This window comes from Melospiza georgiana, chromosome 11 (genome assembly GCF_028018845.1).
Source record: "Melospiza georgiana isolate bMelGeo1 chromosome 11, bMelGeo1.pri, whole genome shotgun sequence".
Taxonomy (NCBI): Eukaryota; Metazoa; Chordata; class Aves; order Passeriformes; family Passerellidae; genus Melospiza; species Melospiza georgiana.
In genome coordinates this window covers 19,702,344-19,727,478 of record NC_080440.1, presented here as the reverse complement: position 1 = coordinate 19,727,478, position 25,135 = coordinate 19,702,344, and the positions used below count along the sequence as shown (strand labels likewise).

The 25,135-nt window shown below is 49.3% G+C and overlaps 1 protein-coding gene across 1 annotated transcript in view; it reads left to right on the top strand.

Annotated features, from left to right (window-relative positions):
- The window catches only part of FBLN2 (fibulin 2), a 96,736-nt gene that overhangs the window by 64,391 nt on the left and 7,210 nt on the right, over nt 1-25,135 (top strand). Inside the window, exons 5-15 of the mRNA XM_058031907.1 lie at nt 3,312-3,498; nt 4,242-4,448; nt 6,399-6,515; nt 9,195-9,296; nt 10,659-10,799; nt 16,072-16,206; nt 17,262-17,399; nt 17,679-17,822; nt 21,836-21,964; nt 23,871-23,996; nt 24,989-25,105. Of these exons, the coding sequence (XP_057887890.1) occupies nt 3,312-3,498; nt 4,242-4,448; nt 6,399-6,515; nt 9,195-9,296; nt 10,659-10,799; nt 16,072-16,206; nt 17,262-17,399; nt 17,679-17,822; nt 21,836-21,964; nt 23,871-23,996; nt 24,989-25,105 (1,543 nt within the window). The remainder of the gene's footprint in view (nt 1-3,311; nt 3,499-4,241; nt 4,449-6,398; nt 6,516-9,194; nt 9,297-10,658; nt 10,800-16,071; nt 16,207-17,261; nt 17,400-17,678; nt 17,823-21,835; nt 21,965-23,870; nt 23,997-24,988; nt 25,106-25,135) is intronic.

Genomic DNA, 25,135 nt, shown 5'->3' with positions numbered 1-25,135 from the left:
TACAAGAAGGGTTTTCTAATTTTATTGTGGTTAAACATTGTTTCAGAGGGGATCTGGGAGAGGATGCTGACAGTCCTTAGTGGTGTTTCCCCTGATTTGTCTGCTCTTAGTAAATCCTGTGGCATAAATCAAAAAAGTTTGTCTGGAATGTGGAAAGGTTCATTAATTGCCTCAAAACCCAGCAAGATATTTACACTGTCTTGCCAAAAGCCAGGGTTTTATCTCCAGGTTACAAACATTTGTGGGTCTTCAGGCATTTAAGATGTTTTCACATTTTGCTTCAAGGTGAGTGTGGCAGTGCTGGTTTTGCAGATCCAGGATTTCAGCCTGTGCTAAATCAACCCAATCTTGGGGTGCTTTAATTGTTATTTACTCTTAACACCAAAAGCTCAGGCTTTAGGATTTTCCCTAATGCATGCAGACTCCACCATGGTAAATCCAATTATGCAGAATTCCAGCTAAGATAGTTTTGAGGGGAATGCAGAAAGCTGTGAACCAATGAGTGGTTCTCAAGGTGGGTTTCTCAATTGCAAGGTAAAAATAGTCATATTTGCTATTAAATCAGTTGGAGAATTCCTGGGAAGTTCAAAAAGCAGCTAACAGAAAGTCAAGACATTCAAATTCATTCATTTTAGAAGGAACTTTTCAGAGAACAAGTTTTTCCACTGGAAAATGAGACAGTTTTGTTCACCCGGAAAATATGTGTGCCCAAAGATGTATGACTGATTTAATACTCTCTGTTATGCCTGCACATGGGATAAATTGTTAATCAAATTATGACTGAAAGAAGCTGGGTTCTTCAAGGCAAATATTGCACATTTTACTTCAGTAAAAACATGTATTATCTTGAACTTCTATTTTGCATATTGAAGGTGACAAAACTGAGCTAAAACAAAAGACAAAAAAAGAGAATTTGTTTTCATAAAATTCGAATTTGAGGGTTCTGGATTTGGGGAGGATGGCAAGAGGAATTTTCCCTTTCCTAGCATGACCACAATTCATTATTGCTAGGGGTTTTTTTTTTAAATATTCATTTGAAAACATAATTTAAGCTTATTTAGTGTACAAAATAATTCATCCTCTTCAAGGCCCATAGAGTAAATAATTTTTCAAAAATGTATTTGGGCACGTGAAGGGAGCTCCTTATGGCTGTGCATATTTGCAGATGTGAGTAATGTCTGCTGTTTATGGTGTTTGGGGATTTCTCAGATTAGGAAGCAGGGCCATAAAATGAGAGCTGCAGCCCTCAGTGCTGGCTGCACATGCCAGGCTGTGCTGTGAGTGTGAAGTGCTCACAGAACCCCAGTGCTGCCCTGAAAAAAGGGGCTCAGCACAAGAGTTCCTGAGCATTGAGCTGGCAGTGGGTGCATCTCCCTGCAGGAGACAGGCTCTGGATTAATGGGAATGCCCACCTAGGATTTCTAGTGATGGGAAGTGATCCCTCCTCATTCCCATGCTCCTCAGAACACTGCTTCTCTTAGTGCCTTCCCAGCTCAGGGATCTCCCTCCTGGCCACTGCTCTGTCCCTGGAGCTCCTGCTGCCAGCTCAAATCCTGTGTCTGACCCTTTCCACAGGGTACCCGAATGTTTGAGCAGGCTGGAGTCTCCTCTTGGGCTCAGGGAGGCTCCTGTCCCTCATTTCCTGTGTCTGACCCTTTCCACAGGGTACCCGAATGTTTGAACAGGCTGGAGTCTCCTCTTGGGCTCAGGGAGGCTCCTGTCCCTCATTTCCTGTGTCTGACCCTTTCCACAGGGTACCCGAATGTTTGAGCAGGCTGGAGTCTCCTCTTGGGCTCAGGGAGGCTCCTCCAGTGTGGCTGCAAGCTCTGAGTTAGTGGGTGATGTCAAAGGAGCTGCAGAGGGAAGGAGACTCTGCTTTTCTGGCAGTGAAACATGGTATTTTAGCTAAAATACATGAACAAACAAATAAATAAATTAGGGGTGAGAGGACACTTAAATCCCCAAAGGCATCTCCAGCTCAGGTGTGACCCCTGTTGTCTCTACAGCAGACTCAGCTCCTCAGCTTGGTTAGGTATCCACTGTGCAGCCACAGTGTGGACTTCTTGAGTTTGGTATCATTTATGTGATGCCCTTTTGTGGCCTGACTGTGCAGGAGATTTGTCTGGGACTGAGTAAAGCAGCACACAGTTTTTGCCTGCCACCTGCAGCAGAGCAAACTGCAAGAGGTGGGAGATGAGCGTGTCAGTGAAGCTGCTGTTCAGGTACTCTGAGGAAGGAAAGAAGAGGCACAGAGCTCATCAAAGACACCCTGGGGTCCCTCCTGGCAGTCCCAGCAGGATGCTGTGCAGCACAGCCAGGTAAATAAAGGTCAGAGCAGGGCTGGAGTGCAGAGAGGAGAGTCTGTGCTGGCACTGACAGGCTGGGATGCTGCTGGCCCTCACATCTGTGCACGTTGTTTCCACTTCACACAGCTCCAAACTGACCATGCTTTGAGCTCTAATGCAAAGAGCTGCAGATCTCTATTATTTTGTTTATAATTTCTGTTCATACTACACACAGGCAAGGCCTGGAGGGAGCAAGATGTGCAGCACCACGCCTTCCTGGCATGTGGAGCTGCTGAAATCACTGGCACAGCCAGACTTTGTGTTTGTTGTGGCTGCAGTTGACCCGTTGGTGCAGAATGGCAAAAACAAGCACAAGTAAAGCTTTGATATTTACAACTGTCCACGCTCCAAATGTTTTTCCAGATGCTCCACTGCTTAGGAAACTGCAAATCAGTTCCAGGTGTGTGTGGGCTCATCCCTGAAACTGTGTTAAATTACAGAATAGAATTGTTAAGGTGGAAAAAGACCCCTAAGACCATCAAGTGCAACTGTAAATCCAGCACCACTGCCCTGTTCAGCACTTAACCATGTCCTCAGGGGTCACATCCACACACTTTTTTGAACCAGGTGTGGGGACTCCACCACTGCCCTGGCAGTTTGCTCAGGGCTTCTAAATGCTGGTGGCTGACAGACATTCCCAATGCTGTTGGCTGACATTCCCAATGCTGGTGGCTGATGTTCCCAGTGCTGGTGGCTGACATTCCCAGTGCTGGTGGCCAATGTTCCCAGTGCTGGTGGCCAATGTTCCCAGTGCTGGTGGTTGATATTCCCAGTGCTGGTGGCTGGCAGACATTCCCAATGCTGGTGGCTGACAGACATTCCCAATGCTGGTGGCCAATGTTCCCAGTGCTGGTGGTTGACATTCCCAGTGCTGGTGGCCGATGTTCCCAGTGCTGGTGGTTGACATTCCCAGTGCTGGTGGCCAGTGTTCCCAGAGCTGGTGGCTGACGTTGCCCTGTCTTGCAGCAATGCTGTGACTGCTGCAGCCTGGGCCTGCGCCTGAGGAGTGAGGGGAAGAGCTGTGAGTCCAACATCAACCTGGGCTACCCCTGCAGCCACGTGATGCTGTCCTGCTGTGAAGGGGGGGATCACTTCGTGCACCCCGAGATCAGACGGCACCCGGAGCCCGTGCCCACGGTGACCCCCGAGAAGGGTGAGTGTCCTTCTGTCACTGAGGGCTCTGCCTCACCCTGAGGGCCTTCAGCCAGCTGCTGGAGGCAGCAGGGCATCAGGGGCACAGCTGCTTTCCTCTCAGATCTAGCACAGATTGCCTTCTTCCTAAGGCAAGTTGGAGAAAGCAAAGAATCTCATCCCTAAATATGCCTGAGACCTCACCGAGAGAGGAGCTTTGGTGTTGTGTGTTCAGGAAAAGCTGACTGAGAAACTCACTTAAGGATTAATTTTAATGTCACAGAAAGCCTTGGTCAGGAGTGGAAGCAGGTGGTGCTCCAGCTCTGGCTGGTGTTTAAAGGCAGTAGGAGGGACAGCCCTGTCACTGCTCAGTGGCTCCCAGGCTGCTGCTGATGCTGATATAGGAGAAGCCAACAAATTGTGATGTTGGAAACCAAACCAATTGGATAACTTCTCCTGAAATTTGGAATTCAGTATGGGGCCAATTTCAGCTGGGGCTCAGCACAGTTCAAATGTCAGTGGGAATGGGGTTGGCAGTGATGTGGAAGGTCAGCTTGTGGCCTCCCCTGTGACTGTTTCTCAGTGGCTCTGTAAAATCTCTCCCTGCAGCCCCAGGGAAGGAGGAGGTCGCCCTCCAGCACCACAGTGTTATCTCCAGGATGGGTTCCTTTGTAATGTCCTTGCAGTAACTGTTGTGGGTGGATCTGGCTTTCCTTGGCATTTTGTGCCAAGGCCAGAACAGCTGTCAGACACGCTCTGCTGTAGTTTCAGAGAGGGAGGATCACCACGAAGCGCTGTCCATCAGCAGTGAGGCCGAGCTATCCAATAACCTGCCCGGGGATGACCTGGATGAGTGCCTGCTCTACGGGGGGGAGCTGTGCCAGCACCTGTGCATCAACACCGTGGGCTCCTACAAGTGCTCCTGCTTCCCTGAGTTCACCCTGCAGGAGGATGGCACCAGCTGCTCTCCGGGTGAGAAAAGGCACATGAAGGGCAGTGTCTTTATACCTGCACTCACCAGCCAAGCTTTTCTTTAGTTTCTATGCAGTTTCTCTTTTTTAATGGGTGTTAATGCATGGATGTGTTCTGTAGAAATTGTAAAATATAAAGAAAAATGGTAATTTAGGACACTCAGTTACACCTTATTTTTGTGTTTGGTGGTATGGGATAAGGGTGGTGTTTCATATGTTCAAATCAAGAGTGTTTGCACTTTTCAGAAGGGGATTTGTAAAGAATTTTTAAGAAATACCTGTTCTTCTCAGAGTGATTTTGTATTTCACAGTTAGGTTTTCTTTAGATAAGTTTAGATAAACTTAACTCAGTTCAGACAGACAGCATTTGATTTTTATCTCAAATCATTAACATCCTTCAGTGATAACAAACTCCAAATTTGTCTGGTGTGGTGGAAGTCTGGAAAAGAAAGTCACTTGTGCTGTAAATGTTTTGATGTGTGGAGTTCTCCAATGGCACAATTTCAAGTCAGATAACCCAGAAAGTTGAAACCTCATATTAGTTACAAGTGCTTTCTGTTATTTAACAAGCAAAAGCAGTGTTTCCATCCAATGACAGAACTCCTTAGGCTTCTAATCCTCTGCCCAAGCCAAACAATGAGCAGTCTGTATGTCATCCTTCTCAATGTGGTGTTACAGCATTTACCTCAAGAATGCATTTGACTGTTCCTGTGGCAGCTGTCTGCTCTGCTTATATTAAAATTCTGGGAAAGGAACCTAATCCAAAAGAGGCAAAGAGAAGTTCTTATTTTAGCACTGCAGGATTTGGCCTCATTGCTCACCTGGAGCAATGGTTTTTTATGGTTTATGGTTTAATTTATGGCTTTGCTTTGCTTTGCTGTTCTTCTCCCAGCAGTGCCTCTCTGTGCTGAGGTTCTGGGTGGAACATCTTGTGATGTGGGAAGTCGTGTTCCTGCAGACCTGCAGGGCTGTGCTGCTCAGGGCTGTGCCCAGGGGTGCCCAGGGGTTTGCAGAGCTCACCAGGGCAATGGGACTGTCACAGGGGCAGGGGACACCCGTGGGAGCTCAGAGGGCCAGGGCAGGGAGGGCTGGTGCTGCCCGTGCTGTGCCAGGCTGAGGGAAGCTCAGGGGCTTTGCTTGGCTGAACCACACGTGGCACAGCGGCCTTTCAGTTCTCCTTGTCCCTGTGTGGCTGTGCCCATCTTGGGCATTCCTGGGGAAATGATTCAGGCTGTGTGCCAAGCAGGTGAATTTTGTTTGTCTCTGCTCCACAGCCTGTCATGTGTCTGTGCTGACTTCATTTGTTTAAGGAAATCACTGTTCCCACACCCCAAACCTGCACTGCAGTCACCCTTAGTCACTTAAGGCTGTGACTGTTTTGGGGATCACACTTTGCTCCAGGTGACCCTTGAACTCAGTGGGGACAGGACATATCCCTCTTAAGGATTTAGGCCCCATGGATTTAGGCTTCTGTTTTGATGATACTGATACTCTTATTGATGTAACAGAGCTCTTTTATTCCCTGATACCTTTTACATTACTGTCTGTTGAAAATATTAGTGGCAAGCAGCAGCTGTCATGTTTTCCACTTGGCTGTACAAAAGTCATTCCAAAGTACCCTGTGCTTGTAAAGATGTTTGTTGTTTGTCTGTGTTGAAATAGGACGGACAGGATAAGCTCAAAGCTTGATTTTTTTCCCATAAAATACCGAATGAAAGACAGGCAGTGTATTTAAAATACAGAAAATGTTTTAAAAATGAAAACAGCACTTTGTAGTTTATTCAGATATTGTGGTACGTACAGAAGTTACTGTCAGCCAGGCTCTCTGATCTGTGTCCATGATGTTTGTTTCCTTCTCCAAACCATGATGGAGTGGGATGAGTGGGATCACCCCTTGCTCTGGGGTGTGTGGTGGGGATGGTGCTGTCCCTGATCCTGCCTTGCCTTGCAGATCCTGACAGAGGACAGATGACCAGGCTGGAAGCTGAAGCCACCATCCCTCCAGTAGCTTCTCCCTCCCAGCCCATCCTCGTGGTGTCCTTGCAGGAAGAGCAGGACAAGTGCAAAGGTACGGTGGAGGTGTCAGTTGCAGAGGAATGTTTAGAGACAGAATAAAACCCCTCTCATCCCTCCTCCAGTCTGATTTCAGTGTGCAGCTTTAACCTGTAGCTGTGGCACAAGGCTGAGGAATTGTCAGGGGAAACGTGAGGGAGAAATGTGAGGCTGCTCTCTGCTTCCAGGGTTGTTCTGACTGCTCCTCGGGCTGGGGTGGGCAGTGCAGCAGTGCAGAGGTTGTGAGCAGTGCAGGGTGTGAGCAGTGCAGGGTTTGAGCAGTGCAGGGGGTGAGCAGTGCAGGGAGTGTGAGCAGTGCAGGGTGTGAGCAGTGCAGGGTTTGAGCAGTGCAGGGTGTGAGCAGTGCAGGGTGTGAGCAGTGCAGGGTGTGTGAGCAGTGCAGGGTGTGAGCAGTGCAGGGAGTGTGAGCAGTGCAGGATGTGAGCAGGGAAGGGTGTGTGAGCAGTGCAGGGTGTGAGCAGGGCAGGGTGTGAGCAGGGCAGGGTGTGAGCAGTGCAGGGAGTGTGAGCAGTGCAGGGGGTGTGAGCAGTGCAGGGTGTGAGCAGTGCAGGCTGTGAGCAGTGCAGGGTGTGAGCAGTGCAGGGTTTGAGCAGTGCAGGGGGTGAGCAGTGCAGGGAGTGTGAGCAGTGCAGGGAGTGTGAGCAGTGCATGGTGTGAGCAGTGCAGGGTGTGAGCAGTGCAGGGTGTGAGCAGTGCAGGGAGTGTGAGCAGTGCAGGGTGTGAGCAGTGCAGGGTGTGAGCAGGGCAGGGTGTGTGAGCAGGGCAGGGAGTGTGAGCAGTGCAGGGTGTGAGCAGTGCAGGGGGTGAGCAGTGCAGGGAGTGTGAGCAGGGCAGGGTGTGAGCAGTGCAGGGTGTGAGCAGTGAAGGGTGTGAGCAGTGCAGGGTGTGAGCAGTGCAGGGAGTGTGAGCAGTGCAGAGTATGAGCAGTGCAGGGGGTGTGAGCAGGGCAGGGAGTGTGAGCAGTGCAGGGTGTGAGCAGTGCAGGGAGTGTGAGCAGTGCAGGGTGTGAGCAGTGCAGGGTGTGAGCAGTGCAGGGTATGAGCAGTGCAGGATGTCAGCAGGGCAGGGTGTGAGCAGTGCAGGGTGTGAGCAGGGCAGGGTGTGAGCAGTGCAGGGTGTGAGCAGTGCAGGGTATGAGCAGGGCAGGATGTGAGCAGGGCAGGGGGATTGGCTGTGAGCAGTGCAGTGTGTGAGCAGGGCAGGGAGTGTGAGCAGTGCAGGGTGTGAGCAGTTCAGGGTGTGTGAGCAGTGCAGGGTGTGAGTAGTGCAGGGGGGTGTGAGCAGGGCAGGGTGTGAGCAGGGCAGGGTGTGAGCAGTGCAGGGAGTGTGAGCAGGGCAGGGTGTGAGTAGTGCAGGGGGGTGTGAGCAGGGCAGGGTGTGAGCAGGGCAGGGTGTGAGCAGTGCAGGGAGTGTGAGCAGTGCAGGGGGTGTGAGCAGTGCAGGGTGTGAGCAGTGCAGGGAGTGTGAGCAGTGCATGGTGTGAGCAGTGCAGGGTGTGAGCAGGGCAGGGTGTGTGAGCAGTGCAGGGAGTGTGAGCAGTGCAGGGTGTGAGCAGTGCAGGGTGTGAGCAGGGCAGGGTGTGTGAGCAGGGCAGGGAGTGTGAGCAGGGCAGGGTGTGAGCAGGGCAGGGTGTGAGCAGTGCAGGGGGTGTGAGCAGTGCAGGGTGTGAGCAGTGCAGGGAGTGAGCAGTGCAGGGAGTGTGAGCAGTGCAGGGTGTGAGCAGTGCAGGGTGTGAGCAGGGCAGGGTGTGTGAGCAGTGCAGGGTGTGAGCAGGGCAGGATGTGAGCAGGGCAGGCAGGGGGGTGTGAGCAGGGCAGGGTGTGAGCAGGCCAGGCAGGGGGGTGTGAGCAGGGCAGGCAGGGGGAGCACTGCAGTCCAGCTGTGTCTGTGTGCAGCAGCAGGATGTGAGCAGTGCTCAGGGCTGCCTGGACAGGTTGGTTCCCAGCTGATTCCCCTGGCCTGAGCTGGGATTGTGCCTGGCTGGCCTGGCAGTGTGGAACTGCAGCTGATGCGTGCTGGGGGTCCTGATGTACTCTTGGGTTGCTGTTGATATTTACTCAGCCAAGATGTGCAGGATGTCTCTGCTTCGGCCCGTGCAACTGAAGAACGAGTCTGGACTCTTCACTTTTCGGTCTTGAGGTTGTTTATTAATTCTTATCTATAAAATTTTCTTTCTGCCCAGCCGAGATCTGCTCAGCAGGGCAGCCACAGGCACTCTGACTGCCCCCGAGGCGGTGTTGTCTTTTTATACTACAAACTATGTATAACATATTTACACTTAATTCTCAATACCTATGTTAGACAGTGCACTTCTATTCCAAACCAGTCCCAAAGTGCCAGCATCACTGCAGAAAATGGAGAACAAGAAGAAGAAGGAGAAAGGCTGGACATGCCCAGATTCCTCCATCTTGTTCCCATAACCCCCATACCAAAAATCCTAAAATCTGCATTTTCACCCTGTGATCATTTTGTTATTACACCATTCAAACCTGTGTGACTTTCATGTCCTTATACAAAGTTGGCAACTTGCTCCAAGGGTCACAATCAAATCCCCAGGTGGTCTGGGCAGCATGTCCGGGTCTCCAAGCCCCTCTACAGGGTCCCTGGCAACTCTGGACACCCGGAGGGATGCACTGAGTTCTGACAATGCACTGTGCAATTTTGTGTTGTGCAGATAATGGCCCCTGCAAGCACCTGTGCAACATCGTGGACGGAGATGCTGTGTGCTCCTGCATGGCTGGCTACACGCTCATGGCTGATGGGGTTTCCTGTGAAGGTGAGTGCTTTGGGCTCCCCACAGAGCCATGGTTAAATGTTTGTGTACCTCACACCCCTGGCTGTTCCTCATTTTCAGAGTTGGGAATTGCAGTGCCATCAGAGAGACCATTTGGCAGAAGGAATCTCAGTTCTGCCTCACAGGTACCTCCTGAAGCACAGTGTGGTGAGGTGGAGGCAAGCCTGGGCTGGTGCTTTTTTCCTCTGACATTGCAGGCTTTTTTACAGCCCTTCTGGTTTCTCTTCCCGCTGAGGTTCCTCCCCAGGCCCTGTGTGCACAGCTGTGGACACTCAGCACTCTGGCTGGGAGCAGGAGCAGCGAGCAGGTCACCTTTGCTGTCCTGGGCACCCTCAGGGCACAGCTCTGCCCTGGCATCTGCTCTGTTTGCTTTTAGCTCCTCTTGCCTTGGAAACCTGAACTCAGGGAGGCTTCACAGCATCACAGGACATGCCATGGGAGCTGGGCCAGCTCCAGGTGTTCATTTGCTGCTGGGGAGATGAGCAGTGAATTCCAAAGCTGCATCCTCACCATTCACATTGTAGACATTTTAAATGGATGTTCTTGAGTAGTCACAAGGGATGTGTTTGCCCAGGGAGGGCTCGGGGGTCAGAAGCCATGTCCTGTGACAATCCTTAATTATAAATCTCTAAGTAAGGGAGCAATAACAGTGAAATACAAGCAGGAGCTCCCAATGCTCAGAATTGCTCACAAATGATCCACATCACTCTTAATCTTAGATCTTATTGAATAACAAATCATTTTCATAAAATTCCAGACAGTCTGTGAAGAAAATGGGATTTTAATATCACCAGATGAAATATTCACAGTGCGCTGCTTACCCAAGCATGGTGGAAGTTAATTTGATTAATTAATGTCAGCGTCAAAAGGGGCATTTCAAGGCAATCGTTTTCCTACAGGAAATGAAAAAATTTGTATTTGTCAGTGGAGGCAGTGAGTTTAAACATTGGCAAGGGACATTTATAACCTCTGTTGAAGTCAAGATCTGATGGTGAGGGTGGTGGTGCACTGTGACAGGTTTCTTTCAAGGAGTGTGCACTGTCTCTGTGTGAATGCCTGCCTGTTTTTAAGGCATTTTAAGGATATTTCTTTTTGGATTTTTTAAAGGATATTTCTTTTTGGAATGGCAAAAGCACAGGAGTGTGATCAAGGACTGAATGATCTCTGAGGTTTTATTCCAGCCCTATTTTCAGTGTAACACTGCATGTATTGCAGCCTGCTGCTGATGTGGGAGCCCCAGCACACTTCATCTCGCCATCCCCGGCGTGACAGAAATGTTGTTTCATTTCAGGACTGTTCTAATGGAGTTCTGTTTTTCCCTTTTGGCTGCCCCTGCTGCTGTAGACTTGGATGAGTGCCTGACAGGTGCTCAGGCTTGTTCCAGCGGACAGTTTTGTGAGAACACTCTGGGATCATTCTCCTGTGTCAGCCACAGTGGGATGTGTGCAGAGGGCTTTATTCTCAACAGGCATAGGAAATGTGTTGGTAAGACGAGAGGCACGCGGCCTCCCTCAGCATCCCAGCTCTCCATGCTCTGCAGCACCTCCCACCATCCCTGCATCTGGCATCTCAGAGCCACCCAGCACAAACACACATCACACGTGCCCCATTTGCTCAGCCCTTCACCCCATGAGTCCTGTGCTGTTTGGTGTTTCCCCAGCCGTGTCAGGTTCAGGTAACGTTGAGCAGGAGCCCCGGGCCCACAGGGTGGGGAGCACAGCAGCTCTGCTGGCCGCAGGCTGAGCTCAGGGGTCACGGCAGCTGGTCCCTCTGCACAGTCCAACACTGCCAAGTTCTAGACACCACCAAACCACAGAACTTCAGAAATACAGCTCAACAATCCGTGTGAGTCTAGAAAAGATCCTTTCCAAAGGGAGGGAATTTTAAAATTCATATGAGTCCTTTGTTGATTCTGGCATAAGTTTCTTTGTGTAAAAGTCAAAGGTGCATCATAATTCTGCTGAATCATCCCTGCTGTTTGACTTCATGGAAGAAACCAATCAATTTTTACAAGTTTATTTATGAGGATTTAGTTTGCTCCCAGCAGCCAGGACCTCAGCTTATGTGAAATAGTTTCTTTTTTTGGGTATTTTTGTAGAGTCTGGGTTAGGAGGCAGCAGGAGCATCTCCTGGAAAAATGGAGCACTTGGAGACCTCCAGTCATCCATGAAAGCATCAGTGCCCATGGCTTTACTGTCCTGTGTGAATGCAGAGCTCTCTTCCACCCCTGTCCTCCTCCCTACATGTATAACACTGTTTTTCTGACCTCCACAGCTTTGGTTTTACTCCTCTCTTTAAAGCTCAGTGATCCCATCTGGTTAACAAGCACTGTGTGGCATTTGGGCATCAGCAGGAAAACTTCTGCAGTGTCAGAATCCAGAGAAGAACTGTGATTTACCACCTTTTGGGTGTTCCCTAAATTGTTGGCACTGGATTTTTATTTTTTAGTTGTTATTATTATTTATTTTGAAATCAGAGGTACTGGTAAGAATGGGAAATGAATGAAATTATTTGATTCCAATGAAATGGCTGAGAGAGCAGCACTGGAAGGAAAGAGGCCTTTATGAGACAGCTCAGCCTGAGCTGAAGGTGGTGCTGGAGGTGCCCAGGGTGTGCCCAGGCACCACACTCCTGCTCGGGAGCCTGCAGCTCCAGGAACAGCCCCTGCTCGAGCTCTGCTCCCGCTGCTGCCACTGACGCCCCTGATGTTTTCCCTGGACGGTGCAGGAAGGGTGGATCTGTCCTTTTTCACCTCTCCCAGGAGTGCTCTGAAGCTAAGCCAGTGCCTGTGTCTGCAGCCTTGCAGGAGCTGCTGGGGCAGGTGCCAGGTGCTTCCTTTGCCTCAGTTCTCCCTCTGCCCCTTGACATTGGAACAGTTTGATTGTGGCTGATACCAGATAAACCTCGGGCACTACTCATGAAAGCAAAGCCACTACTCTCATTTGTGAAGCTCTTCTCCCTTACTGAACACCAAACTTCTGTGTTCCTCTAATGCAGGGCAGTTTTTACAGGTATCCTTTTAAATAACCTAAAAAACTTCCCTTTGTTGTGTGTGCTGCCTGCTCCCATCCAGCTCTGCTCCGTGTGTGGTGCCACCAGAACATTTGCCATGTTTAACATTTTTTCCACCTTTTGTAGTCGAAGGGGAAAGCCACAGGCATACACTGTGGTTTGTGTTTTGCTCACTGCCTTGTTCTCCTGGGGCATCCTTTCCAGTCCAACAGCTTGCTCTCCACCTTGAACTGTCTCAAACTCCAGCAGAAAACCTTTGGTAATTAGTCAGCAAATTCTTGTTGGTTTAAGGATGTTACTCTTTGCATGTTTTAGGGACGGGAGAAGCAATCTTTGCACAGCCACAAAGCAGCTGATAATCTGTGGTCTGTGCAGTGCCCTTTAGCCAGAGGTGGGGAATTGTAACTCCAGGTGCATTGAGGAGCAGACAGCCAGCATTGCCCAAAAGCCAGCCATGCACAGAGAGGAGTCCCCCCAGAGCTATTCAAACAGCTCTCACACAGCCCCTCTGTGTCTTTGGCACTGAAATGCCTTTGGGCTAGGAGCTCTGTACTCTCCAGAGATAAGAGCCAGGCTGACTGTTGCTTTTCTGGTGACTTTGAGGCAAAGTCATTCCCACCACCCACTGCACACTGACAGCTCTGCTCCTGTCCTCGCTGCTCCCACCTCAGTTCCCTCCTGACAGGGAGCACGATATGGTCTCTTATTCCTGCACCCACAGGGTGGCTGCTGCAAAATAACAAAGTGCCTGCCTTGCACAGATGTGTCCCATAAAGCCAACAGAGCTGGGGCCATTTGGAGAGGAAAAAATAATGAGAAACCGCAGATGCAGCACAAGAAAAGTCTGCATTTCACTTTTTTAATAGAAGGTGCATCAAAGTGAGGTTTTGATGTCAAAGTGCATATTGAAATAAATAGCAGTAGGTACAATATTGATGGCAGGAATGCCAGCTCTTGGGTGCAGCAGATGTGCTCAGGGATCATGTGTGTGTCGCTGTTTTCAGCAACAGTTCTGTGGAGAAAAAAGAGTTATTACATGGTTGCATTTCATGCTGGGTTTTGCTGACATAGAGTGAGGAATGTTGCTGCCACACACAGACACTGAGTAGATTCCTCAAAAATTAACCGTGTGACTTGTTTTCAGTATAGTACTGTGTTATTTTTCCTCTTTCCCCTGTTTTTTAAAGAAAACATCATCTTACCCTCCCTCACAGCCTTAATGGGGTTGGATGAATACCTCAGCTGGTCCAGTGTTGGAATTAGCTGTATTTGGGGCTGCAAACATAACTCCTGTTATTCCTAGTGCCCTATCAGGCATCTCTTACTGACTGGTGGAGTTGGCTCCAGGACTGGAGGGAGACAGGTCACAGGCACTCTGGATTCTATGGAAAATTTGGGAATTTGTTTAGAAAAATTAACAAAACCAGGCATGTTTGCATGCTAAACTGGCCAGGGGGCTGTGGTGGGCTGGCAGCTGGCCTGGTGGCACATCCAGAGACTCCTGCCCTGACTCTGGACAGGCAGAGCAGAACTTTGCTTGGCCATGGCTCAGGGTTCAGGCCTTGCAGCTCAGCCCTGCTCACAGTCAGACTGAAGGACTTGACAGTGTCTCGTGTGCACAAAACTTCCATTGACAGTGAGAACACTGCATTGTAATCTGCCAGTTTCCGTCATTTTAATTTCCTCAGATGTGTTCCAGCTAGTTCTGCAAAGTTTTTCAAGCACTCAGAGTTTTGAAAATTGAATCAAAAATATAGACGAAACATGAAATCCAATTAGATTTTTTTTTTCTCTCTGTTAAATCACAACTTTTTAAATGCCTGTTACTCAATATCCACCTGCTGATCACATGGAATGCCTCCTACCCTCTTTGGTTCATGTGTCACAAACATACTTTCCCTTTTGACGTGTGCTGCACTGACTCAAGCTCATGAGCTGCAGTGTGATGCTGTCAGTTTGTTTATGTGAGAGCCTTTTTGTGGTTTGCAAGAGCAGATAATCTCAGATCTGTGGTACAGCCAGCAGAAAGTGCTGTGCTTTGGGTGCTATTAAGTGGCCAGCCATTGCTGGTTTCCTCTAAAATAAATTCTAAAAAAATTAAAAATTTTTAAAGAACTAAGTCTAAGTAGGTGAGAGGGATCTACCACAGCACCTCATGTTCTCCCAGCCTGTGGGGGGGGTTTGCTACCCCCACAAGATCACTTGTGAAATTACTCTTACTCTACTCCATTGTGATAATACCAATTAATAGAAAGTGGGAAACTGCGCAGGCATTGGGGGACATAACCAACCCTGCAGGAGCTTTGGGGCAGGCAGGGAGCTGCCCCTCAGTGGAGGAGCTCAGACTTCATGTGGGACAGGTAGAAAGGTCCAGGTGATGGGCAGGACCTTGCTGTGGATTAACCAGGAGCATTGGAAAGCAAGCCCAGGGCATGTGGAGAGTGGCAATGGCAAACAGTGAGGAAAAAAAAAAAAACACAAAAGGAAAATAGGAATAAGTGAGAAGTGGAATGTAACCAAGCTAATGCAGGTCTTGCAAAACTCAGTGCACATCACCAGTTATCCAAACCCACCAGGAACTGAAGGGTTTTGGTGCTTCTCCTCATTTCTTTGCTAGAAAACCAGCTGGCACATTTTTAAATACAAAAATCTTTTCGAATGGCTTTTCCTGTTTTCGTGCCCCACAGGAGAAGTCATATATTGATGTACTTATCTGAGAATGAGGTTCTACAGCCAAAATGAAAATCTGATTCAAACAATACTTGCTTTATTGTATAGTATGAAAACAGCTTCATGCACTGAGCAGCCAGAGGACTGGTAATGGTGCTGGTCACATTTGGCTTTTGTTAGCTCTAGCAATTCTTAGCTTTATATAGAACTGGGAATGTGTGAGGTTTTGTGGAGATTGGCAAGAAAATTTCTTCCCAGTCTCTGCCCCTTTTTGTTGCTTCTAAGTATTTGCTCATCATGCTATTCTAGCTTTCATTATTAACATAAGCAAAATCTGAATTTTAGATTATTTCATCCAAGCCTATCAAAACATATCATTTTAAAGGTGTTTCATATTCCTTCCCTGTCCCATGCTCTGCAAGCATGTGTTCAAGTGATTTCTTAAAAAGAACTTTTTCACTATTCCACTTGCTGAAATCAAATCTCTTTAAAGCTCTAAATACAGATTTACAGGCTTGATTGAGCTATCAGGGTTCCTCTCCATGAGTTCCTGCCTATCCAGTCCCAGTGCTGATTCCTTAGGGAATAGGTGTCAGCACGGCCCAGCTCACAGGCAGCCTCAGCTCCATCCCTGGGCAGTGCCAGCCTGGCCTGAGGCAGCAGGGCTGCTCAGTGCCCTGGGCTGTGGAAGCCTGGAGAGAAGCAAGGAGCATTAATCCCTTTCTCATTCCCTTGTCCAGGAGTTCCCATCCCTTCACCACCAGCTGGCCATCAATCCTCTGCCCACCCTGCCTTTCCTCAGTTCTGTCCATCCCCGTCCCCAGTGCCTGCACCATCCCCATGGCGTTTGGGGAGAGGGGAGGAGGAGGAAATAAATCCCCCTGGGATTTGTGTCTCTTCAGTCACTCTGTGCTAACTAAAGAGCCCGGACTAAAAGCATCTTCCATCATCAGAGCCCTGTAACAAAGCCTGTATTGAGTGTCCTTCACGTGAGCTTTCTGCTCCTTCCAGCAGAGCAGGAAGAGGGAGATCCCTCGGCACCCTGTGGCACTGATTTGTTCCCTCTTCCTCACAGACATCAACGAGTGTGTGACAGAGAGACACACCTGCCAGAGGAGAGAGCACTGTGTCAACACCATGGGCTCCTTCCGCTGCCTGCAGGAGCTGAGCTGCCAGCCCGGCCACGAGCTGAAGGACGGCGAGTGTGTGGGTAAGGGAAGGGAAAGGATTGCACAGCACTCTGCTCTTGCTGCAGCCAGAAAAGGCTGCTCTTCACGGAGGTGTTGGGCTTTACAGGCTCTTCCTGCACATTCACTCGTTTGAAATGGTTTCCAGGGATAACTGTAAATTACTTAGAACATGGATAAAACCTTCTGAATTAGGATTTGACATCTCCCTGATGGAGGAGTCCCCCTTAGCTCCTCTACCTGGCTCAGCTGGTGCAGTTTGTTGACGATTCCAGCAAAAATTCCCAGCCTGAATGGAAGATGGGGCTCACACCCCATCCTCCCTGTGTTCAGAATCCTTGTCACCATTAATTTACATTTACATGTAACCATTTGGAATGGGTTAAGAAGTTGTTCTTCAACCCCCTGTCCCTGTAGGGGTCTAACAAAGAAGGGAACATCAGTGCTCACAGCAGCACAGGCGTGTGCAAGGGACACACGTGCCCTGCCTTCAGGGCTGAACTCACTGTTATTTACACTTACACGTTTTACAGTTTCCTGACAGCTGCAGTAAGAGATGCCTAAGGAAAGAGCTTAGCTTTTGATGTAGAACATAAAGCCATAAAATAGAAATTACCAGAAATCTCCCTTTATAAGCAGCTGTCATAAATAAAGCTTGGTTTACTTGAAGAGGCTGTTTTGTGAATGCCTTGTTCTGTTGGCTGATTCTAGAGCATCTCCAACATTTATTACTAATCTAATTTACTTTCTAGTCTTGAAATTAGATTATAGATGATTATTATATTTACAAACTGTTTTACAGTAGCCTGCAAAAAAGTGCAGATATTTTGGTATTTGTGGGTTGCAAGAGATGCTGTGAATGAGGCAGTAGGGACCTGAATCAAATTTGCTGTAGGACCTGACAAATCCTGAAGTGATGTCCAGCAGCACACACACTTAACCCTCAGATTTCCCATTGGTAACACGTGTCTGTTAAAATAATGCCTCCTAATTTCCTTTCTGGGGGTTAGCTGTCCATGAAGGCCACTGAAAGGTAGAGCTGAGCTCACCCCAGTGTGGTGTTTTGTGTGCTGAACAGATATCGATGAGTGCCGGAGAGGAACTCACAGCTGCAAGGTGAACTTTGTTTGTCAGAACACAGAGGGCTCCTTCTACTGTGAGTCCAAGCAGCGCTGCATGGATGGCTTCCTGCAGGACCCCGAGGGCAACTGTGTGGGTGAGTGTGGGCAGCAGGGTCTGTGCCCTGTGCTGCAGCTCCTGGCAGCTGTGCACTGACCCCTTGGAGATAAGAGTTTTCTGTAAACCCTGCTGGGAGCTTCATGCTGCTGCCCATAGCTGCATGTTGAATTTGGAGCCATCCCCACAGCAGACCTTCATCAGCCTTGTCTTTGTAGCACGAGAAACTGAAGTGAAGAAAAAGAAGTGACAGCTGGGAGAAAGCAGACCAGAAGGGTTACACAGCGTCTCTCACTGCTCTGTTCATGTTCTTCACCAGATATCAATGAGTGCACATCCCTCCCTGAGCCCTGCAAGCCAGGATTCAACTGCATCAACACGGTGGGCTCCTACACGTGCCAGAGGAACACGCTGAGCTGCAGCAGAGGGTACCACTCCAACGAGGAGGGCACGCGCTGCGTCGGTGAGGCAGCCTGGGGCTGGGGGGCTCTCCCAGGGGAAACTTCTATTTCATTCCCAAAGAGATATTTGGGGTTACTTCCAGATTCCTGAATGTGTTTGAGGAGTGGGAGTTTGCTGTCCCTGCAGCTCTGGGATTTGTTTGTGCTGCAGGATCCTGATGTCTCGTTGCTCCATGGAGTTTCTCTTGGTATGCTCAGCAACTGGTTTTGGCTGCAGATTTCACTGACTTCCACTCTGGAGAGAGTGTGTTTTTATACTTTTTAAGCTCATCCTGTCAGTCAAGACCACAGTGCCTGGGTGGTTTTTGTAGTACCTCCCTGGAAGTGAAGTGATCAGCAGTAAACAGGGCATGCTGGTTTTGGGGGCTCACAAGACTAGCGCCAAGTGGATTTTCTTTGTAGGGATGTTCTGCGCGTGGTGTTCCCCATTACATCCACTTGTGAAGGTGTTGAGGACAAATTCTCACTGTGTGAAAAAAGTTCTGAGGAGAATGAGTATATGAAATATTCATATAGGCTGGCGTGCAGCTTGATCCTGATTTGTGTTTGTTACAGTGTATTTAGGGAGTTACTGACTCAGAATAGCAGATTTCAGTGCTTGTTAGCATTTGTTTGTAAATGAGCACATGAGGCACCAAGGGCTGGGAAGCTCAGTCCCTGGTGCCCAAGGCAGGGCTGGCTGGGTGTTCTCAGATTCCCCATGTTTCAGGTTACATAAAATAGGGAATCCTGAAATGACAGTGGGGGAAAAGAAAAAAAGGAATGACAAAGCAGCAGTTTGCTTAGTGGTGGTATCCCAATGGTTTTTACCTACCTTCCCCTGGAATAAAGGAAGGATAGCAGATTAACAAAATGTGCTTTGTAGTGCTGCAGGTGGGTGGGAACTGTGTTGAGAGCCATTAATTTGGCCATGGTGAGCAGCTTGTAGTGCCCACCGGTGGTACAGCCAGACCCCATTTCCACAGATATTTCTGCATTCACCTTTTTGCTCTTCATTATCCTCTGCCGCCCCTCATTTGCCCCCTGGACTATCCAGACCATGCATGGCCAGCGGAAAGGTGGAGAAGATTTGGATGTAGCAGATTTGGAAGGAACAGGTTATGTGTGCAACTGAGGAAATTGAGAAAGCTTCCAAATACTGTGTTTTGTAAGTTCAGGGCAAAGCAGTGCAGTGTTCTTTGCTGTCCTGTTACAGCCTGGGATATTTCAGTTCTTACAAAAAGAAGCTCCAAAAGCCCTGTCCCCCTCAGTTCTGTGCAGACACAGTTCTGCAGCTGCTTTTGATCAGTCCTTTCTCAGCCAGGCCACCTGGGCTGGGGATGGCTGCACCACCTGGAGCATGGTTACCCGAGGTTGTTTTTAGGGTGACCACCGTGCCAGAGGCTCCCTGAATGCCATTTCTCCCCAAGGCAGCCCTGGCACCACAGCTGTCCTGGCTGCAGTGCCAGCAGCCTTTGCCCTGCATGCTCTGCACACGAGGGCAAGGGTGCAGTCCCCATCCCCGGATGTGGCCAAAAACCACATGGATGTGGCACTTGGGGACATGGCTTAGTGGTGGACATGGTGGTGCTGGATCAACAGCTGGGCTTGGTGATCTTGGAGGCCCTTTCCATCCTTAATGATTCTGTGATTCTCTAATAGCTGGGGCAAGTTATGTTCCTAAATTTCAAATTGATGGAACAGAAAGAATCCAGCTTTTCTCCCCAGCTGTTCCTATAAACAAAAGTTACTGTGTGTAAATCCAGGAGAGAGGAGGAAATTGCCATTAATCCTCCGGCATCTCTGCTCTAGAGCACAGTGAGATAACACAATGCATTGTGATTCCTGATGGCCTTCAGTCTCTGCTTTACAGCACTCTTCAGGAGCAGCCATAAGGAGGCTTCTCTAGCTTGACTTTGGGAAAACATAACTGATGTTAATTAGTGATTTCTCTGTCTTTGCTGTGTGCACTCTGTCCCTATTGCTGGTCTGTGTTGTTTGGTATTTTTTTTGAATGGCTTTTTTTTTTAAGTAGGCAGAGAGCACAGAGAAGAAAGAAGAAAAGCATATGGTCCTAATTTCCTCGCTCTGTGATAAAGACTGGTGTCTGTGAGGCATTACAATAGCTAATTAGATCCCTGAATCAGATTTATTCATTTCACAGTAGTAAAAACATCATCTGCACGTGTTTCTTCAGCAGAACGACACTTGTAGGGTCATCTCCTCTGTTTAGAGAATTCATCTGTCTTTAAAATGCTCAGATTTTCTGATTTAGCAAATGAGTTATTAAAACCTGCGCCTTAGATTTAGCTGAAAACTGCTCTAAGTGTGAAATATGGCACAGTTCTGATAGTGTAATGCCCTAGAACTAATTAAAGTCTGAATGTAATGGAATGCAGAATTTTGGACAAACTAGCAAACTGGGTGCACCCATCAGTTCGTTACAAATAAAGCTGCTACTTTACAAATTATCTGCATTAGAGACTTCCCTGGTTTTGCTGCTACCTCTGATTAAAAGAAAGCTGGTAACTCGGTGTTCCAGCAGAAATCTCAGTTGCTGTCAGGAGTCCCTGCATGGTGAGGGGCCCTCCCTGCCCCGGTGCCAGCAGGGACTGTGTGGGTGCAGCCTCTCCAAGGCTCTTGTGTGATGGAGAACTGCCCAGGAGCCCTCTGAAGTGATTCAGTGCTCAAATTTATGAATTCAAATAGGGCAGTGTGGTGAATTTCCAGCCTAGAGATCCATCCTGATGATTATTACAGATGGGCTCAGAAGCTCACTGTGAGCTCGGCCGGGAGGAGCTGCTGAAAAATGAGAAATGGGAACAGTGGAATAGCCCAGAAGACACAAACTGTAATAACCAAAATAACAAAACATGGTGCGGATTACAGAGGCTGGATTCCAAAGATCCCTGGGCAGGGCAAATGCAGACAGGTACAGGGACACAGGTGCAATCACAAAGGTGAGCTCAGAACCTGACCTTACATGAACTAGGCAAGGAGCCAGCTGGAAACAAGAACTGGAAACTTGACCAAATACAGGATAGTCCTGTTAGCATGCTGCTAATTCCCATTACCCCACTCTTCCCACCATGGCCTGGTCAGGTGCCCCTCTCCTCAGTGCCCTGCCTGCCATGGCTTGTGGCCAAAGCCCCCTGCAAATGCATCTGAAGCAGGAGTCCCAGTTGGATGAGGTTCCACAATTACATGAACAGGGATTTGGGTTGTAAAAGTAATTGAAGATGTGAACAATAGGAAAAAAACAGGATATGTTGGCTGAGAAAGTGGCAGAGCTTGGAATATTTGAAGTAAAACACAGTTCTGAGGGTTAATGAGACTTTTTGATGCTTCTTGTCACAGATGGTAAGAGGGATTTGTTAGATGCTGATGAGCTATTTAGTTATGTTGCAAGTCTTGTAAATCAGCCTGTATTGAAAACTCTCATCTTCCTCCAAGGATGTTTGAATGAGATTGGAAATGATGTGTGTGAGGGGAGAAGCAACTAATTTGTTGGTATTGGATTCTGGATGAGAGGCCGTGGGGAATATGAAAATGGGAGCTGATTGAGAAAAGAAAAAAATCAACACTGGGAAAGAGCAAAAGGTAGACAGCAGGAGCAGACTGAGAGGGCAGGTGAAGATGAAAATAGCAATTGCTTTAATTGAAGGGATGAGCAGAATTTCTGGCTGGTTCTTGTTTTGCTTTAAATGGCTTAGTGTGACTCATGGAATAGCAGAACATCAGAATGGGGTGTTTAAATGTCATGGTTTGATCAGAATCAAAGTGTGCTTACACTGAAATGCAGAATATACTGGGAGAACCCCATTGCAAGTCCAGTTACCATTTTCACTATGAAGGTAAGGCTCTGCTTTTCCCAGGTTTGACTCAACTGCCCCTGAGAAGAGCACGGAGGGAGAAGCTGGTGGTATTTCTCCTGTCCAGTTTCTAACCCTGCCATTAATGGACCTTTTTGTGTCTCTTTACAAACACTGGTTTTAAGCAAACTGTACTGATGCTGATGCCCTTTCTGGCCCTGCAGATGTGGACGAGTGCCAGACTGGGGTGCACCGGTGTGGAGAGGGGCAGCTGTGCCACAACCTGCCCGGGGGCTATCGCTGTGACTGCAGGACGGGCTATCAGTACGACGCCTTCAGCCGCAGCTGCATCGGTGCGTGGGGCTCGGAGGGCAGGCAGCGACCCCTGCCTGGGCCTGGGCCCGAGGCAGTGCTCAGCACCATTGCAGCATGAGCTGTGCAGTGCTCAGCACCATTGCAGCATGAGCTGTGCAGTGCTCAGCACCCCTGCAGCATGAGCTGTGCCGTGCTCAGCACCATTGCAGCATGAGTTGTGCAGTGCTCAGCACCCCTGCAGCATGAGGTGTGCCATGCTCAGCACCCCTGCAGCATGAGGTGTGCCATGCTCAGGACCACTGCAGCATGAGCTGTGCAGTGCTCAGCACCTCTGCAGCATGAGCTATGCAGTGCTCAGCATCATTGCAGTCTGAGGTGTGCAGTGCTCAGCACCATTGCAGTCTGAGTTGTGCTGTGCTCAGCACCACTGCAGCCTGAGCAATGCAATGCTCAGCACTATTGCAGTCTGTGTTGTGCCATGCTCATCACCACTGCAGTCTGAGGTATGCCGTGCTCAGCACCACCGCAGTCCATGTTGTGCCGTGCTCAGCACCACTGCAGTCTGAGGTGTGCCGTGCTCAGCACCATTGCAGTCCATGTTGTGCAGTGCTCAGCACCACTGCAGTCTGAGGTGTGCCGTGCTCAGCACCATTGCAGTCCATGTTGTGCAGTGCTCAGCACCACTGCAGTCTGAGGTGTGCAGTGCTCAGCACCATTGCAGTCCATGCTGTGCAGTGCTCAGCACCATTGCAGTCCATGTTGTGCAGTGCTCAGCACCCCTGCAGCATGAGTTGTGCAGTGCTCAGCACCATTGCAGCATGAGCTGTGCAGTGCTCAGCACCCCTGCAGCATGAGCTGTGCCGTGCTCAGCACCATTGCAGCATGAGTTGTGCAGTGCTCAGCACCCCTGCAGCATGAGGTGTGCCATGCTCAGCACCCCTGCAGCATGAGGTGTGCCATGCTCAGGACCACTGCAGCATGAGCTGTGCAGTGCTCAGCACCTCTGCAGCATGAGCTATGCAGTGCTCAGCATCATTGCAGTCTGAGGTGTGCAGTGCTCAGCACCATTGCAGTCTGAGTTGTGCTGTGCTCAGCACCACTGCAGCCTGAGCAATGCAATGCTCAGCACTATTGCAGTCTGTGTTGTGCCATGCTCATCACCACTGCAGTCTGAGGTATGCCGTGCTCAGCACCACCGCAGTCCATGTTGTGCCGTGCTCAGCACCACTGCAGTCTGAGGTGTGCCGTGCTCAGCACCATTGCAGTCCATGTTGTGCAGTGCTCAGCACCACTGCAGTCTGAGGTGTGCCGTGCTCAGCACCATTGCAGTCCATGTTGTGCAGTGCTCAGCACCACTGCAGTCTGAGGTGTGCAGTGCTCAGCACCATTGCAGTCCATGCTGTGCAGTGCTCAGCACCATTGCAGTCCATGTTGTGCAGTGCTCAGCACCCCTGCAGCATGAGTTGTGCAGTGCTCAGCACCGCTGCAGCCTGAGGTGTGCAGTGCTCAGCACCCCTGCAGCCCGGGTTGTGCTGTGCAGTGCCTCAGAAGAGGGTGCCATCACCTCCAGGGCTGGGCTGTGCAGCACATGCAGGGCTCTGTCACTCCCAGCTGGGATTTGGGATCAGGCACCCTTGGCTTGCCTTAACCACAGGTTGTCACTTAAACCATCTGCAGAGTCCTTCCCTGTGGGTTGTGCTTCTCTGCTGTGGCAGTTTGTCTGTCTGAAGGTTCCAGCACTGTCCTCCCAAGAGCCATGATACAGCACTTTGTCTTTTGTCCCCCCTGTGCAGCAATCAGAGCTCGGAGTCTCACAGCCTCCGACCCGAGCTTGCGGCACTTCACGCTCTACAAAACCAATCTCTGACACTTTAAAAAATCCTCTCCTGCACCTCATTTGCTCGTGTCCCTCAGCTGACTGTGGGTTTGCTCTTGTTGCTGCAGACATCAACGAGTGCTGGAACTACCCTGGGCGGCTGTGCCAGCACACGTGTGAGAACACGCCCGGCTCCTACCACTGCTCCTGCTCCTCCGGCTTCCGCCTCTCCTACGACGGCAAGCACTGCGAAGGTACCGCTGCTCCTCCGTGGGGAACGAGCTGCTGGGGAACTGGGGACCTGGCAGGAGGCCTTGAGGTGAAATACAAAGGCAGTGACCTTTGTGTGCTCAGATTTGCAGTCACAGAATCACAGAATATGAGGTTGGAAGACACCTCTCAGATCATCAAGTCCAACCTATGCCCTAACACCTCAGCTAGACTATAGCACCAAGGGCCATGTCCAGTTGTTTTTTAAACACATCCAGAGATGGTGATACTACCACCTCCCTGGGAAGAGCATTCCAGTACTTTATTCTTTTGGTGAAAATTTTCTCCCTAATATCCAGCCTGTACCTTCCCTGACGTAGCTGGAGACTGTGTCCTCTGGTTCTGTCAGTGCTGCCCAGTGGAAGAGACCGACCCCACCTGTCTGCAACCTCCCTTCAGGAAGTTGTAGAGAGCAATAAGGTCACCCCTAAGCCTCCTCTTCTCCAGGCTAAACATCTTAGCTCCTTCAAACGTTCCTCAAACACTGGAGTTGTCAGATGAGTGTCAGCAAGTTTCTCCCTTTTCTTTCTTTCCCCATGTACTCTTTGCTTTCCTTTCAGATGACAGGAGAACAGAACAAAGTTAAAACAGGAAATCATTCAAATTTTGATAAAGATGAAACTTGGTAGTGACAAAACTTACAAAAAGTGACTTTGAATTGAATGGAAAATTTTTGAGTTCTCCATGATTTTTTAGGGCAACAGTTACGTATTTTAGTGAACTGAAACCTGTGAAGTCTGAAACAAATGTCTGCATGTGTGTGTGTTTCCATTGGCATATGGAGAAATGAAATTCAGGTGCAACAGACATGCTCCAGCTTCTTGGCATTCTGCCTAGGGAGCAGAAAAAATAGGGACAAATTAGTCCTTCCTTAGTCACTGTGGCTGCAAGGTAAAGGTTTTCAGGGGCAGGAAAGGGTGGAAGATGCTGTTCTGAAGCACTGTGACCATCTCTGTGTGTTTGTTTTTGGATGCAGATGTGAATGAGTGTGATAACAGTCCCTGCAGCCAGGAGTGTGCCAATGTGTATGGCTCCTACCAGTGCTACTGCAGGCAAGGCTTCCAGCTGGCAGAGGATGGGCATTCCTGTAAAGGTAAGGTGCTGCCTCACCAGGGCAGGGGCG